This window comes from Mercenaria mercenaria, chromosome 3 (assembly GCF_021730395.1).
Source record: "Mercenaria mercenaria strain notata chromosome 3, MADL_Memer_1, whole genome shotgun sequence".
NCBI lineage: Eukaryota > Metazoa > Mollusca > Bivalvia > Venerida > Veneridae > Mercenaria > Mercenaria mercenaria.
Window position 1 is genome coordinate 102,333,020 of NC_069363.1, and position 18,014 is coordinate 102,351,033.

Sequence of the window (18,014 nt, forward strand, 5' to 3'; positions counted from 1 at the left end):
AGAGACTTCCTACATTTGAAATATGTTCTAGTGAAAGATGGGCTGTTTGATTATATAGTGTACATGTACTTTGATGTGTTTATGACAGATGAAAAGGAATGCTCAGAAATTCCAACACCGTGCAACCACAAATGTTTGGAAACTGATGGTGGATTTAACTGTGCCTGTGAACCGGGATTTTATCTTTTGCCAGATGAAATAACATGCCAAGGTAATCAAAATACAGATGTGTTTGAAAAAGCTAGAACTAGTCGGGAATTTTGCAAACGTTTGGTATGTTTATTTATTTTATTTTGTTGGGTTTAACGTCGCACCGACACAATTATTGGTCATATGGCGACTTTCCAGCTTTGATGGTGGATGGGGACCGCAGGTGTCTCTCCATGCAAGATTTCATCACGAGCAGGCACGTGGGTAGAACCACCGGCCTCCCGTAAGCCAGCTGGGTGGCTTCCTCACATGAAGAATTCAACGCTCCGAGTAAGGCTCGAACCCACACCGATAAGGACAGGCGATTTGAAGTCAGCGACCTTAACCACTTAGCCACGGACGTTGTTACCTTTGGTATGAGGTATTAAAATCCAGTAAGCATAAACATTGTTTATATCATTAATACTAAATGTTTTGTACTAACAACTTGTCTGTATCTTTTCTTAAGTAAAATAATGGATTATAAATAGTTTATATTTTTTGGGGTACGGTTAATATAAAAAAAGTTCAAATAATCTAATTTTAGAATGTGATGAAGGGAGTTATGGAGATGGTTGCAAGTCAATATGTAACTGCAGTTTATACAACACGAAGTCATGCAACCCAGTCAATGGTTCGTGTGACTGCCTTGGCGGCTGGGAAGGAGACAGATGCGATGTTGATATCAACGAATGTGAACTCATGCGAGTTCCAGAGTGCCCTGATAACTCAGAATGTGTCAATACAGAAGGGTCCTTCCTCTGCGAATGTAATATAGGCTATTTGAAGACAGCTGACGGAGTTTGCGAAAGTACGTCGGAGTTCAGTTCTTGATATATTTAGAAACGTATAAAAATTCAGTGTTTATAAGGTCTGTACTGTCTTCTTAATAAACCCTAAATTTGATCCGCCCGAGTTAGGTTTGCTGAATTTGCATTCGATATTAAATAAGTTATTATTTGTTTTAGTTTGTGACAGACAATGGTATGGCAAGGATTGTTCTTCAAAGTGTAGTTGTGTATCGGAAAATACCGATATATGTAGCAATACGGATGGTACTTGTACTTGTAAAAAGGTAATTATATATTCATACGTCAGCTTTACCTGAGCAGACTATGTCATACTATATCGTCTGCTATTGTTTTGCTTGGCTGCGTTCTGTGTTTTCATCTTGTGAATGTATCTCATATTTTAATTGACGTTGTTCAGGTTAAGGCTTGGCAAGAAATATAGTACACTTTAATGCTGTCGTATAGGATCTTAGACATAATATATTAAATAAAGAAAAGGCGTATAGGTTCTTTGTCACAGAAAATTTTTATTGTTCCTAGACACTTTTAACTCCATTTTGTTACTTGAACATAGTTGGATTACGTGTATCTTAAACGGAAAATTGGCTCTTAAGCATTAAAAAAAGAGTTTCTTTACAGGGTTGGATTGGTGAAAACTGCACTGAAGATGTTGATGAATGTGGTGAAACTTTGGATATATGCTTAGGAAATGACAATGCCATATGCCACAATACATTGGGGTCTTATAGATGCGATTGTGCGATGGGCTATGTTTCACAAAACAATACATGCATAGGTAACATGTACATTGTAAAACTCTTACAACCGTTCTTTTTACTTAAGCAATTTTCCAGTTGAAAATACATTTTATTACAAAATTAAACTAATAATACTCGTACTAAATCAATAATTTTCTAGATGGTCTGATAAGGAGGGCTGTGAATCTCAATATATGTATGGGCCGTTCCATGAGAAAATCTGTGTTAGTGACACAAAAATCAAAATTGGGATAACAAAATATTTATGAGGAACATCTTTTGGCCTTTCAAATCTGAAAATTTAAAGTAATTATCTTCAATTTTTCAAGAGTTACAATGCTTTTAAGTGAGACACCAAAGGCATTTTAAGACGTGACGTTATGAACGTCACGGATGCAGTATGACGCCGCAATGCATGGTGTGTTTTTATCTATAATTAAATTGGTATCATTAAAGTTGAATCGTGATATTTCTTAATCTGAAATGCTTGGAGTATATGGCTAAAACATATCGCCATTTATTTGAATCTTTTTTATACCTACGAGCTGTGTTATTTTTATTTAATGGATTTTATTTCAAGATAAAAACGAATGTCTAGATGGTACAGCAAAGTGTCTTCAAGAGTGCGTTAATACGGGTGGTAGTTATATCTGTAAATGTTCCCTTGGTTACCAGGGATACTGGAACAGCTGTAAAGGTACTTGTACATTAAAACATTAACAATATGTCTTGAAAAATCAGATGTATCAAACCTACTTTCCCTGTTGATGTAATTGTAATACAACGAAGTCCGTCTAATTGCAAGATTTCCCTTTAACTTTTTAGACATAACCTTTTTTCAATCACATCAAATAGTGAGTGATCACAAATAATTTATGTAATTTGGTATTACTGTAAATACATTACATAGTGTATGTAATCTTCATTATAGCTTGTATTATGCTTAGATTACAAGTGTCATTCACAACTGGCATGTTTCAAATAATCTTAAATTACTTTGCCAGTAATAACTTTTCACATTCATAAATAATGTAGCACAAAAATATACACTAGTAGGTGTCTGAAAGAAGAGAGAAATAATTGTTATTGATTCAAAGTATGTACACATAAATTCTTGAACTTTAACTTTGTTTGCAGTATGCTCAAGTAACATGTATGGTGAAAACTGTACAGGAGCATGCCGCTGTAATACAACAAACACGCTAAACACGGTACAGTCATGTGATATCCAGAGTGGACAGTGTCGCTGTAAACCTGAGTGGAATGGAGACACGTGCGAAACTGACGTCAATGAATGTTTGAATGACGGAGCTTGTGCTAAGAAAAAACATTCTGGTTGTATTAATATTCCCGGGTCTTACAGATGTGACTGCCTGAGAGGGTTCCAGGAAACTGACGGCAAATGTGTTGCTGAAGAAATAAGTAAATATTTAGTAATTCATACTTTCAAGTTTGCTAGGTTTGTCGTAAACGAACAAAATTTAGGTTTATCGTAAATGAACAAAATTTAATACAGGTTTTAATGTTTAACTTTTATGTTTTTTCTCTCCAGACGACGTGAACAATTAGCACTTTACGTTTTAGGTCTTTCGCAGAATTTGAATATAGAGCCATTGTTAATTTGTATACATTCATTGAAAGGAAACTTATGGCAAGTGTTAAAACTTGATAGAAAAACGAACATAGGGTGTAGATTCCTTTTTGATATTTTTGTTAGTTTTATAGTTAGAAAATATGTTTTTCATGCTCAGTGTTAGAATTCCAGTTGTTTTAGATTAGTAGCGTTTATTCATGTTGTAAGGCTATACTCGTAACTTTATGTTTAGATCATGTTGATTACTCACATTTATTGATGCAGTAGATATTTCCTCTTGTAAACATTTAACTGAACGTCATAAATCATGTTGTTTAAGATGTGTAGTATTTCACTAAAAAGTCTAATTTTTATTTCAGCAACTATTCCACCAATTTCAGGTAAGTGTTGTTATGACACCGTTACTGTATTTAGTAACAGAATTTGCATTTTATTATACTTTATTTATATTGTTTGGTGTACAAGAAGGACTATATTGCAGATTGAAGTGTCGAAGACAATGTTTCATTAAAACTGTAGTGCAGATAGATGAAACTGTTTGCTATATAAACCGCAAACAAAATATTTTATAACATAAATTTCAGATGTAACACTTTGTAATAATAACTTTAGAAGAAATATTTTGTAACATAAACTGGCTATTTTAGGTGATTCACGAGAGTTGAATTTGAGCTTACGACTAGATGTTTCACCGGGTGTAAATCTGAATACATCGGTGGGCTACAAAACTGTCAAACAGAATGTCAAGGAGGCGGTACAGTATACACTTATTGAATGGCTTGCCTTAAACAGCCAAAACTATTGTCTGAAGGACCGAAGGCCATTAAGTTTGCCTATTGACCAATAAACCACTCAATAAGTGTTTTATTACATGACGTTACATATTTTTTCTTCAAGTGTTGACCTAAACTCAGCATTATTTAGTACTGAGCTAGAGACCGGCGAATAGCCAAACCACGGACCGGCGATAGAAACATGGAAACATGCAATTATAACACCTCATTGAAGTTTCATGGATTCACTAGGAGAACTTGACCTTTTTATGTCCCTTACGACATCACTTAAAGGCATTTTAATGCTTATGTCATCTATTTTACCATCTGTTTTTAATATTTTCTTCACTGAAAGGTTAAAAGATACTTCATTTAGATGTATGATATGAAGCTTTACAGTACAATTATTGCTCCATTAAAGCTTTAGTTAATGTATGAAATTGTTAAAATATTTGATACGTTAAATGTAGTGGCTTATTGATCTTACTTTGAACAATAATTTATTTCAGCTTTCAAACTACTTCTGCAATAATACAGGGGACAAGTGTACGTTACGAATTAATGATATCAGGTATGATATACTGCAAGCAAAAGCTAGATCATGGTTCTATCTTATTTTCTGTATGTTTAAAGAGGTACCACAAAATAGCTGTAGATTTTTGTGTTTCCAAGATGGTAATTATACATGATTTGCATGAAGAAAATGAGAAATGACAAGTATCTTGTTTCAAATTGACAGTGATATATATTAGGTCAAGGCAATGTGTGTAATGTCTTAATATTTTATTAAATTACTGTTGCAATATGTACAGAAATCAGTTTATTTAGTTAAATTTCAATCACATTTTGATTCTACAGTTATTCATCTATATTCTTAAAACTAGCTAAAAAGATATTTACTGAATAAGTTTGCAGATGAAGTTGTGAAAACACATTCATTCAGGAAATTGTCCACCTGAAAACTTTTAATATAGCAGTATAATACCTATATTATAAGAATGATTTTCATGAAGTTGTTTGTGGGTGAAAAAAGTAGGTCACTAGGTCGTGGTGGGTCTTCAGTTTCAATATTATTTATAGGCGGGAAGAATACTTGTTATATTCATGATAATTTACAGGACCGGGAGTATAATTGTTGATTTCACGATTATTTACGAGTCCACGAATACAGATCTCGGTACAAGTCTTGCCAACGCAGCTGTCGATTTAGTTACCGGAAGTACGCTGGAATATACCGGAAATCCTGTGAGGGCTAACCTAATAGGTAAGTGAGGTATGGCTTTTGCTGTAAATGTTACCAAGTTTGTCATTATTTTATAATAGCTTGTATATTTTATATCAAATAAAAAGATATATTTACATCTTTGCCCCTCCACATTGAATTTATTGAATTGGTTGCTAAACTAATAAATTCCCTGCATGTCATCATTTTATCCAAATCATATTTGTTGTTGGAAATATCTTTCACCAAGTGACACAAAATGTTATGCGTTCATATGTGACGCAGCTAAGAATAAATGTATATAATTTTTCGTTCACGGGTGAAATATATTTCTATCTTAGACTTTAAACATGTATCTTTTATGTAAAGTCGACCCATATAGGGTGTTAGCCCGGGTGTTTTGATTTCAAAGTATCTGAACTCTAAATCGTGTTAAATTAGATAAAAAAAAAACGAAAAAAGAAACAAAAAAAAAAAAGAAACAAAAAATAACCACACACACACACACGGAGAAGATGAATGTTTTCATTCTAATATGCTCATTGGAATATTTTGATTGCAATTATGCTGGATTTCCTTCGGCAATTTATGTCAAAATTTATATTTTTATGCTCTCTTATCGGTCTGTGCGTCGCGGAAAATAAATAGTTTGACGATTTTGTTTAACTGGCAGTCAAATTGAGTCTTATTGGAAATATTATTTACATTATCTAGCTTTAAGGTAGACATTGTAGAGTTACATTCCCACTGTTTAACGTAGTGAAAGATATCGAGGGTATTCAAGTTTTTTTTATGAATATGGTTTTAACTTCATCCGAATGATATGAAAAGCATTTCATGAGCGGTATAGCCACGAGTGATATATGATTTTCTTTATACCATGAGAGTTCTCGGTAATTTCGACATATTGGTGTGTGTTTATTTTCTGACTGAAACGGTATCCTGAGTAATGTCCCTTTGCAGAAGGCTAAATGCCCTGTATTCGTATACCTACCATAGGCGGGCTGCGATTATTGTAATTTAAATATGTTGACTTGAATAGTTCACTTCGCTATCTACATACATTTTCTTTCTTCAAATGGACTAAACTTACTGCCCAAGAATACTAAAATAGTTCCGGAAAATAGGGAAAATACAAAAAAAAAAATATGTCTCCTTGCAGTGAAAATATAGAAGGAATGTTTTCCTGTAGTGAAAATATGCATTAAATGTTATCAGTATGTCTCGGTATTCCTTTAGAAAGTTTATAATAAACAATAAATATCTACATTTAAAGGCGTACGCTAGATCTCTAGGCGAAAATTTCACCAATCTCATATAGAGAGATCTAGCGTGCACCTTTCAATTTTCATAAACTGCTGAAAAATCTTTACCCTAGAATTATTTGGCGTTTTGAACACATCAAAGTCAACCAGAGCCCCACATCGCAAATATGCAAAATGTAAAACTTCACTTGTAGTAGCATCTTATTGTGTCAGCTTGTCTTGTAATACTAAGTGGCAGAAGAAAAGACAACACTAAGTGTTACCAAACTCTTTGGAACATTCGAAAATGAAAAGCAAAAGGAAATCGCACAGCAAACGTATCCGTAACAACACCTAGACAATGCAGCCGTCTATGAATTGATACCGCATTGGCTTAAGTTTTTATGATACGTTTAATATCAATCAAAACGTAATCATTAACAAAACAGTCCTAGTGATAAAGTAAGTTTGGATTGGGAGTAACAATGCGAAAACACAAAGCGAAAAGAAACAATATGCAACGGCCAATATTGTTATACTTATTTATATATAACAAGTTATAACTTCCAGTCAGAATAATGTAAAGCGAAAAGTGATAAATTTTATGAAATGGATTTATTTTTCAGGACCCTTTGACAACGATTCTAGTGTATGTGAAATATATACTCAAGTTCAAGGGCCTTGTCCACCTGCTTCTAAATGCTCTGAAGTAAATGGAAGTCCAACATGCAGGTTTGTAGACTACAGACATGCGTAGATAAAATACTATTAAGTTTCATCAAAATAAAATTTAATAACCTTATCTATCACTACTGAACATTTCGGTGATCGGATTAAATCACATTGAGTTGAAGGTTAGCTGACCATTAACTGGATAAGATAAAATGGTTGAGGTGTGTTAGTTATCATGCCCACGCATGTCAGCATATAGTAATTGGACCGTCCGTCTGTCCGTCCCCTCGGTTTGCAATCAGAACTGTACTACGCTTTGGCTCTGAAACCTCACACTTGTTCGGCAGGTTGGTGACCTGCACAATAATCTGATTAGTTTTGAGATTGATTGCCTTAATGTCAAGGCTGCGGTTACTTTGAGCCCATCTGTAACTCAATAACGCTTCAGCTTAGGCACCTCAAACATCATATGCAGTTGCGACTGGCAGATGACCTTTATTGTTTATGAAGTTGGTTGGTCAAGGTCGCAGTGACCTCAAGCTGAAAATCCGTTTCAAGTTAATAAATGAAGAATAGTTTAGTGCTTGAATCTCAAACTTAGTCGGCAGGTTCGTAAAGACCGGTAGATGGCCTCTTTTGATTTTGAGGTTGCTGTGACCTTGAGCTAGAAATTGATTTTCGATTAATATCTTAAGAAAACTTCAGCTGAGGATCGGTTTCCGATCGGTAACGCAAGACCACTTAAGACCACTTATTTATTAGATGAGTGAATGGATACCATTTATTTAGTAGAACTTTTGGTTTCTTTGCTCAAAATACAATTCAAATTCTTGCGTAAACTCCAAATATATAAGCTGTCCCATTAAATTCACATTTTGCTCAAAGAAATATGTTCAAAATAAGAAAACTTGAAATGATGCCAATTTATAATGGAACTCGATTGTCCTTATGGACATGTAACGATATCGTTATATAGTATTATGTTTCGACTAAGCAGATAACTTCAACGTGTTTGTGGTATCATTTTGTCTATTTCGAATACGAAAATTTGTTTTCAGATTAATAGAACAAAAAATATTTTTTATCTTACAGGGAAATACCGACTGAAGGTATGTACACACATAATGAAACAATATAAGCACAGGTATGTTTAGATTATTTGCTTAGATAAACAAAACAAAAACAAGTTTGTTTGTGTTTCAATTAATATATCTTAAATGATACATATTTTGAGGATTATTACTACTTATACGTGTAAGATTCACTGAATGACTTTGTACTTTATTAAAGTGGTTTACATGTACTGTACATTAGATATGAATACGTTGTCAGCTGCCCTTGTATTTCAGATATCTTTTCCTTGTATATTGGTCTTGGAGCTGGGTGTGTGTTGGTCATTTTGATACTGCTGATATTTGCACTTGCTATTCGTAAACTCCGAGAGAGGCGGGAGAGAAAGAAACAAGCATTTACACATATTAATAGGTATTTTAACTTTAACTGTGAAACAACGACACGGTCAGTCGAATGAATATAGTGCTGGACCTGTCCTGGGTTTTATATCTTTTAGAATGGATTAATTTGATTCATTTGGTGGGTCGTGTAAAATGTCGTACTTTATGTTGACCATTATGAGCGGAAAATAATAGTCCATTTGTACTGGAAAATGAAATAAATTTGACATATTTATTCCAATTGCTTTACAGAGTACAGAAAATTTGAGGTATACAGGTTTCAACAGTCATACATGACAAAAAAAGAAAACCTTTTAGTGAAATGTCGGTATATCAAAATTGTTATAGTTTTTTTACGTTTGGTGGTATTTTTTCTATTATAAGGCAAAAATCACAAATTCTCCTTTTTATGTCTTATTAAGTATAAGATTGAGAGAAGTAATTAACAGGACTGTCAAAACTTCAACACATCGAACCTCTTCATCAAGTTAGTTGAACTTCGATTTAGAAAATGTTGATATTAGCACCATTTCTTTATTACTTCTTTTTGTATAGTACTTTTAGTGAGTGATTACATTTAGCATAAAAATAAAATTCACAGTGCTTTTTATATGAAGTGAAGCAATGACCAGGGCTACTGACGTCAAGATAGAAAGATGACATAATAGTTTCAGGGCGTGTTTTGGTTGACGTCAAAATCATAAAGTTTGAAAAGCAGACCGTTTTATTAACTGACTTAAGGTTACATATATATCAATAGACCGTTTTGATGCAGTCTTAAGCTCATTGCAAAGACTTAGGAATTCATTGATTTGCCAAAAGTAGTAGCCAGAAGACCGGTTTTAATTTCTTCGACTATAACCTGTGACAAATACTGTTGCAATTTCCATATAATAGTCAAAATGGAACTTAAGCACTATTCCTTTATTAATAGAATTACATAAGTATATGTGAAACACAATTATTGCAAAAAATACAGCTTTATAAAGGACTTCTTTTTTCTAATAATTCGGAGTACGTTTTTTTCATAATTATGAGTATTTTTTTTCAGATAATTCAGTGTACGTTTATGTGCCGCAGTTGTCCATTTTACTATTAGATATATAGCAAACGTTACACATATTGAACATATATGTTTCAGGTTGCACAGGGATGGTCATTTTCCGACACCTCCATTACTGGCTGACAAAACGGAAGAAAAGGTGCCACAAGTTACAACAACGCCACTACGTCTGCCAATGTCTGACAACAGTAAATACTCTTATTCATTTTTTAAATTAAGGAATGGAATTCAATTTTAAATATACGTGTTGGTTATATACGTTCTGATAAAATACTGAATTTCTTATGAAATACATCGTGACTGTGTAAAGTCTGTAAATTAGCGAGGCATTAATAATCTGTTAGTATTGCACTGAACATGTTTTCTGGTTTGCCGGAACTATTTTCGCATCCTTGCGCAGTATCATTAGCAGGCATAAATGTACCTGAAATAAAACTGTCCCACTGAAAAGTCAAAATCTAAGTTTCACCGCTACATTCAGAAGTATTACAGCATTTTGCCTTGCAAAGAAAGGAAAACTACATTAAACCCGCTTCAAGCACGAAGGTAAAACAGTCGAAAATATATGGAATCGCTGGTTTTACGCAACTCCTGTTATAAATTGTACCTGTTGTTATGGTAATGCATTTCTTTCAACTAAGTACCGAAGAAAGTAGTGTTGAATTGCTGATTTTAGATCTTTGGTTATGCCTTGAACAGAAAAGCTTTAATTTTAATTGCGCGTTCGAAAGAAAAAACAACATAGTTTACGAGGAGCTTATATATTTGATAAGAATTAAAACCATATTCGAAAAATGTCTTGAATGTTCTCTTAATATCTCAAAGCAGTAAACCCGCATTTTCTGGTAAGTGAGAACTGACATTACATTTACTGTTATTTTGGTTAGTGCCCGTTTTAACTACATGAAATTACACTGTACAGAATACAGTAAAATATCAAAATGAAATGCTTAAGAATGAAAAAAAAAAAAAAAACAATCGTTTACTCAAAAGATCATCAGCGGGTTGTATACTTTGAGAAAAATTTAAGCAAGCTCCTCACTGTGCCGTTTGTACTTAAACTACACGATGAATTTGTAGGAACCAGATATTTGGAAAGTCATCAGGGTAGGCAAGGTATGGTGTGGAAGCAGTCTAGATCACAGAATTTTGGAATAGAGGTAAAAGTTTAAAAACAATGTTAATCTTATAATGTATACACCACAATTACAGACACTAAACATTTGACGTAAGTTACTTTTTCTCATCTTTTAAAATAAGATAATCCTTTTTATGTTTACTTTTCGGTGAGTGTAATTAGTGAGTGAAAATTCATTTTAGTACACCGTCGGTGATATAGCTGTGTCGATCTACTTACAAGTACATTGTGGATTAATTTTAAATTTTCACGTGAAAATTGTAGTCGCGCTTTGTTCTGTATGACATATCTTTTTGATTTGAAAAACAATCACTTATCTTAAGTTATCTATAATTTCAAAACGGTATGTTGCAAATGATAGATTGCAATAAATGATGGAAATTTAAATCGTGAGCGTCTTTGTAATTTTGCAACACCTCTGACGTCATTATGCGCGCTGAGGTTAATATTTGTTGTAAAATGCGTATATCAGCATAAAAAAGCATAAAATAAAAAAGATATTTTTTTTCGTAACAATGGAAAATATACCGATGGGAAGTGAGACAACTTTCACATTTTCACGTGCGGAAGATATAATAATGCTATCATTTCTTGGTGAAATATATTCCATATTTACCCAAAACAAATAAACCTTCTCTATGAATACAAGTATGTATGTTTCTAATATTTTTTTCACATTGGGGACGCACATGGTAACCCCTAGTGAATAGAATATAACAGACTGGGTCGTCTGCTATTGTCGTCTGCTATTGCTTTTTCTTAGTTGTGTTCTATGCTTCTAAAGTAGACTTGATTGACATTATTTTGCAATATTTATTGAAATAGTAAAATATACTCTGGCGGCATATTTCCAGCATATATTGTTTTCAGTTTCAGAACTCTTAACTTATGAAATTCTTCCAAGGTTACATTGTTCCCCTGTTTCAGAACTGGAGGCCCATCTGCTAAGCTCGATAGGTAGAGCTATGCCCTGCAAGTCGTAAGTTTGATCCCCGGATGAGGGGTATGTTTTCCCTGACGCTTTCATAAAAGACATGTCTGAAATCATTTCCTTTTCCTCCTCTGATACATGTGGATAAGTTAGATTTAACGTCGCACCGACACATGATAGGTCATATGGCGACTTTCCAGCTTTAATGGTGGAGGAAGACCCTAGGTGCCCCTCCGTGCATTATTTCATCACGAGCGGGCACCTGGGTAGAACCACCGACCTTCCGTAAGCCAGCTGGATGGCTTCCTCACATGAAGAATTCAACGCCCCGAGTGAGGGTCGAACCCACATCGATGAGGGGCAAGTGATTTAAAGTCAGCGACCTTAACCACTTGGCCACTGACCCCCCCCCCCCCCCCCCACCTCCCCCCGGCAGTAATTTGCGGTAATTTGCGGAGATTAGACTAGTACTGGAACATAATCAAGGAACAACGGTAATTGCCTGCCGTTACGTTACGAAAATACTGGTGAAAAACAACGCTAAACTCATATAAAGTTTCAGAACTCAAACCTGCAGTAAACATTCCACATGTGGCGTTTTCTGTTTTAGGTGTCTAACCTATGACATACACCCAACATATATTATTTTCCGTTTCAGAAAGGGCAAGGCATGTTACCGAGGTTTGATCCATCTGTATTGCGCCCTCCACCAATATCTAACCCACAGGTTTGTTGGATTTCTATTACTTTAGTGTGAATGATCTTATAGCTTAGTTTCAATTATTTACTTACAACATTGCATGCATGATTCTTTTCATATATACTGCGGAATTTACATTTTCTAAGGTAACATACTTTCAGTTTAACTTTGAAGTAAATGCAGTTGGCCGTCACTTAATCTGCAAAACAATCTGATACTATGTCAACGGTTAAATCGTTCATTTAAGTCAATTTCCGGATTAAATTATTTAATGGTCAACACATACTGTCAGAAACTGTTTTGTTATCAAGCAAGGCTTTATTTTGCTAAATGAAATGGAAGTCGAAACCTTTGATTTACTTCCTGTTGAGTTCAGTTGACAACAATATATCAATAGGTTTTACACTTGTTCTTCAAAAAACTAAATTATTTTCAGGAATCGTCATGGTTACCAGATAACGACATTCCAGACGATTTCTTAAATCGCTAAATGCATTATCTTATCTGGCAGCTGAGGACAATGTGAATGACAAGAGTACTTCAGATCTAAGATAAAGAACAAACTCACCACTGTCGATAATTTTCATCTATAATCATTTTGTAGAATTCAAACTTTCGTTCAGCAGGATGTAAGGTCTATGTAATAATGTACAGAAATGTAGTTGACAACTGATTTGACGATAAGCCGAATATTGCAACAGTCAGTGTATCCGGCTTCGCATACATTTCTTAGGTATATTTCTGTTTAGCTAAAATGATTAAAATTTGAAATTTTCTCTACATGTTTTAATAAACACACTTGTTTCGTTTTAAAACAAGTTACTTTCACTTCCCGCTACAATAACGTCATACCTCTTGGCTAACGTAATTTGACCAGTTGTTGCACTTCTGAGTACCTGGTTGGGAACAACCCTTGGTGTCAAATTATGTAGGGAATAACTCAGTTTCGTGAAATAATAACAAAGAATTGTTATATCTTCTGCTTTATTTTCACGAAGTACGTCAATTTGCTGGATTTGCGAAAACGCACACAATGCTAGGCCGGGTACACTGACTCTAGCTTTGCGCATGCGTGAATTTTCGCTATATAAAGATAGTTAAACCCTTTTTGTATCATTTAATCATTTTAAATTCAAATAAACGACCCGTGGGTATAAGACTCTACGTCCATATATTATTCTTTAACTTGCTTTCACGAATAAAGTAGGAAACTAGCGTGTCCCAAGGTAACAGTTTTCCTCCAATTAGTGATCTGAAAGAAATGTGATTTTGTGACGGATCAACGAGTGTTATCGAAACTTCATAATAATGAAAGTAAACAATGCTCTAATGTTTATGCTATGTGGAAGTCCGGTCATTATAGGAGTTTACAACATGTTTGACAACATGCCCAGTTTTACGTTCTGAGCGAAAGAAAAGCGTCCCTGGAGCATACCAGCAGGTTTTTTGCCTCTCGTGAAGAAGAAATATGCTATTCTTTTCAAAACGTATAATTTTCCATGAATTATTCAGCTAATATTTTATTTCGAATGTGATGGAAACAGGTTAAGAAGTCTAGTCATGGCGCATCTTATTAATATGTCCGTTTTATATTTCATATAGGAAGAACTTATTTCATATCTAGATTAGATGACGCTATATATTGTAGAGTTCATTATTTAATATTTCTCCTTCTGTATAAACAGTTGCAGTAAGCTCACAAGCGATCTAGGAAAACATGGATCTAACGAAGCGTTATTTCAATGAAATGGAATTAACGTTCAAATGACGTTAGTATTTACAATATTTAGTAGAGCCCCACATTTAGACCAACATGAAATACGATTAAAGCCCCAAGTTAAGATATTTTTTCGTACAGATATTTTTTCTATGTTTATTTGATCAAATCTCGTGTTACCAAAAATGTTCGTAATTCTAATTCTGCGTAACGTCTTTGCATTTCTAAATTTTCTGTACGATGTGTTTTTGCATATATTATGTTTTATAATAATGATGGACGTTTAAAGAAAAATTCTTATTAACCAGATTTTATATTGTTTTTCTAAGGTTACCCTAAACAATCACGATTGTCACTGATAACAAGACATTATACGGATGAATCATCTATACAATTAAAACAAATAAAAGGTTGACATGACAAGATTTTTATTGTGTCCAATAGAACTACCAAGCTGTGTTTTAAATTGATTTCTAGGGACATGGGGGTACTGTACATATCATCACATTCTGTCAGAATTATTTCTATTTTTGATGTTCTTTAAATGTGATACATAAGCACAGATAGTGCATGACTGACTCAGTCTGTATTGTTGTTAGTTGATTTGTTATAAATAATAGAATGGGTCATCTGTAGGTAATTTAGGTTAATTATGGTGATAGCTAGATCCCAGCATCACACATTATGTTATATACAATTGTAAAAGGGAACCGACTATTTGTTAGAGCAAGTACACGTTGTAAAATACTATGTTCGAATTTGGACCGATAGGAAACCATTTCTATAAATAGCATCAATCAAAGCGCACTTCTGCTAGGGTAAAGATAGTGTAACACAAACAACAACAAAAATCTACTATTGAAAATTACATTATTTAATGTATTATAAAAAGTGCCAAAGCTCCTCCCTGAGATAACAAAAAAAACCTGACCATTTCTAGGTATTTTTCCCACCTAATTATCGTGGAAGAAGCACCGATGTAAAGTCATTAATTGTAACACTTAGCAACATAAGAAAACAAGTGTTCGGCAATGTCCGTAAAAGAAATGACTATTGAGTAACAGACATACTCTCTATACGGACTTGGTCCAAGCATATGTGCTATTATATGGCGTTTGCTTCGTTCTATCTCTCTAAGTACGAATCGAGACATACTGCTGTGTAACAATGTATGTTTTTGTTGTCTTTGGCGTGTAAAAGATAAAAGGTAAGAAATGTACAGTGTATAGTACATGATGAAGCCCGCTGTGTGACATTTTACATTGTCTAAAACATTTTGTATCAGCTTATTATCTAACTGCAATAAAAATCATGTGCAGAAGTATTTCTCTAAGATATATGGAAACCTGGGTTTTATTCTGTTTTGGTCCATCAAGAATTCCGGAGAGATATAGAGAATAATAGGTTAATGCCGTAGATGAGAAAGTTTATCTGGCGAGGTGGAGGATGTTATCGGGTGAGCCGAAGGCGAACCTGATAACATCCGGAGCCGAGCCAGATAAACTTTCTTCATCTTGGGCACTAACCTATTATTCTATTTATCTTGTCATTACTTCATTTTCCGATATTTGGCAATTCATATTACAAAAATAAGTGTGCGACAACCGTTTTAATGACGTCATATTCGTAATGACGTCACTTGTATAATGACGTAATCACCGACAAAATCGCAATAACTTCTTCGTTTCTGAATAAAAACCCATCATTTGACCACTCATTTTTTTATTTCCAACTGTAGAAGGCCATATTGGAAATAAGTTGTATGTATACTATGTACTCTTAATATGTCACCTTCTTAAAATAAAGTTATTATTATTATTATTATTATTATTATTATTATTATTATTTCAATGCAAAATTTCTTATGACAACAATATCGATCATAAGGTCACATGATCAACTGACCGTATATCACTGGCCACATGATCAACTGACGGTATATCAAAAAAAGTTATACGGCACCCTGATATCGGGTCGAAAATAATGCAAGTGACAGGATAAATAGAGAATAATAGGTTAGTGCCATAGATGAGAAAGTTTATCTGGCGAGGTGGAGGAGGTTATCGGGTGAGCCGAAGGCGAACCTGATAACGTCCGGAACCAAGCCAGATAAACTTTCTCCATCTTAGGCACTAACCTATTATTCTATTTATCTTGTCATTACTTCATTTTCTGATATTTTGCAATTTATTTTACCAAAATTAGTGTGCGAAAACCGTTTTAATGACGTCATATCGTAATGACGTCACTTATATAATGACGTAATCACCGACACAGTAATGTGGTTACAATTGAAAAATCGCAATAACTTCTTCGTTTTTGAATAAAAACTCATTATTTGACCATTCATTTTCTTTGTTCGGACATTTCCAACACAATGATGATGGTTTCGTTGCTTATGACAACAATATCGATCATAAGGTCACATGATCAACTGACCGTATATCACCGGTCACATGATCAACTGACGGTATATCAAGAAAGATATATGGCATCCTGATATCGGGTCGAAAATACTGCAAGTGACAGGATAAACAAACTTATCCGGCTAACTTAGCCTAGCTCTTTGCGAACAGACAGTCTGGTTCTTTAACGTGCCCGGTGTATAACACCTATACACACGAAGCCGTATTTTCTGGGAAGAACCAGTACAGGCCTCTAAGATAGGTAGGAGACACCCAAGAGCATCTCAGAAATTTCCAGTGCCTGTACCGGGATTCGAACCCCGGACCTCTGGATTGACAGTCAAGCGTGTTACCACTAGACCACCGGTCCATATATATAATACTTATATATTTTCAAGAACATATATTCAGTTTTAATTCAGTTTTGAAATGCACTTACGTTAATGTATGATGATAATTGTGCAGACCTGCAAAAGAACAAAAAAAAACAAACAAAAAACAAAAACACACACACACACAAAACACACACAAAATAAAGAACGAAAAAACTGTTCGATTTATAACAGATTTTGGTCATTTAAAGACTCAGCAATGGCACATTTTTTACCGCAATAAATTATGTTTGCTGTCAAATATTTGCAGACTTCTTTTATACTCTGAACTGTATATTTTAATATTTGGCAAACGAGCTGAATTTCTTAATGATAAATAAAGACCATCACATTATCATTCAACATGTTGACATAGATCAATAAGTTCAGAACTAGAATATCAAAATAAAACCAAACCAAACAAAAAATAGAATATCAAATAAAATATGTAAAAAGATCCTTTGGAAGCAAAGAATGCAACCAAAAAGAATAATAGCAGACTCGGTTTGATTGAGTCTGTTCATGAGAGGTAATGAAATGTGCAACACCTCTCACGCCCCCTAGCACCGGCTTGAGCGGAACTCTATTACACATATGTTGAATGGACTCCATGATCCCAAAGGACCAGAAAATATAACAACACTGAATCAAAACATGTGGCATACACATTTATTGACAACTTCAAAATAATTCCAGCAACTGCAACACAATCGAAAAACATTTCAATAATCATTTAATATTTTGTTTTTAGCAAATGTTAACAATACAACTGATGTAACACACACACGCGCACGTAAGTACGCACACACGCATGCGCGCACGTATGCATGGACAATAAACAAGTTGAAGTTTTAATAGCTAAGTTCATACATTTATCATTCTGAAGTACACGGAATTCACGTTTGATGTTGTTTTTTCTTGGGATTTTCTACGTCGCTGTTGAAGTTGAGGCGAGATAATTGAAGTTAACATTTGTTGTATGTGATACCATC

At 34.2% G+C, this 18,014-nt stretch overlaps 1 protein-coding gene across 8 annotated transcripts in view; it reads left to right on the top strand.

The window, feature by feature from the left end:
• Window positions 1-15,244, top strand: part of LOC123523715 (fibrillin-2-like) — an 87,474-nt gene extending 72,230 nt beyond the window's left edge. For 5 of the 8 annotated variants that reach the window (XM_053539527.1, XM_053539530.1, XM_053539528.1 and 2 more), the window contains 17 exons: window positions 89-211; window positions 737-1,000; window positions 1,158-1,264; window positions 1,620-1,776; window positions 2,319-2,435; window positions 2,876-3,160; window positions 3,692-3,712; window positions 3,980-4,086; window positions 4,615-4,676; window positions 5,224-5,369; window positions 7,198-7,303; window positions 8,336-8,352; window positions 8,593-8,728; window positions 9,839-9,948; window positions 10,841-10,920; window positions 12,488-12,556; window positions 12,966-15,244. In XM_053539527.1, the coding sequence (XP_053395502.1) occupies window positions 89-211; window positions 737-1,000; window positions 1,158-1,264; window positions 1,620-1,776; window positions 2,319-2,435; window positions 2,876-3,160; window positions 3,692-3,712; window positions 3,980-4,086; window positions 4,615-4,676; window positions 5,224-5,369; window positions 7,198-7,303; window positions 8,336-8,352; window positions 8,593-8,728; window positions 9,839-9,948; window positions 10,841-10,920; window positions 12,488-12,556; window positions 12,966-13,019 (1,961 nt within the window). In that variant the 3' untranslated portion in view covers window positions 13,020-15,244. The remainder of the gene's footprint in view (window positions 1-88; window positions 212-736; window positions 1,001-1,157; window positions 1,265-1,619; window positions 1,777-2,318; window positions 2,436-2,875; window positions 3,161-3,691; window positions 3,713-3,979; window positions 4,087-4,614; window positions 4,677-5,223; window positions 5,370-7,197; window positions 7,304-8,335; window positions 8,353-8,592; window positions 8,729-9,838; window positions 9,949-10,840; window positions 10,921-12,487; window positions 12,557-12,965) is intronic. The other 3 variants (XR_008370376.1, XR_008370375.1, XM_053539529.1) reach the window with 3 other exon arrangements.
• The last annotated feature ends 2,770 nt before the right edge of the window (window positions 15,245-18,014 follow it).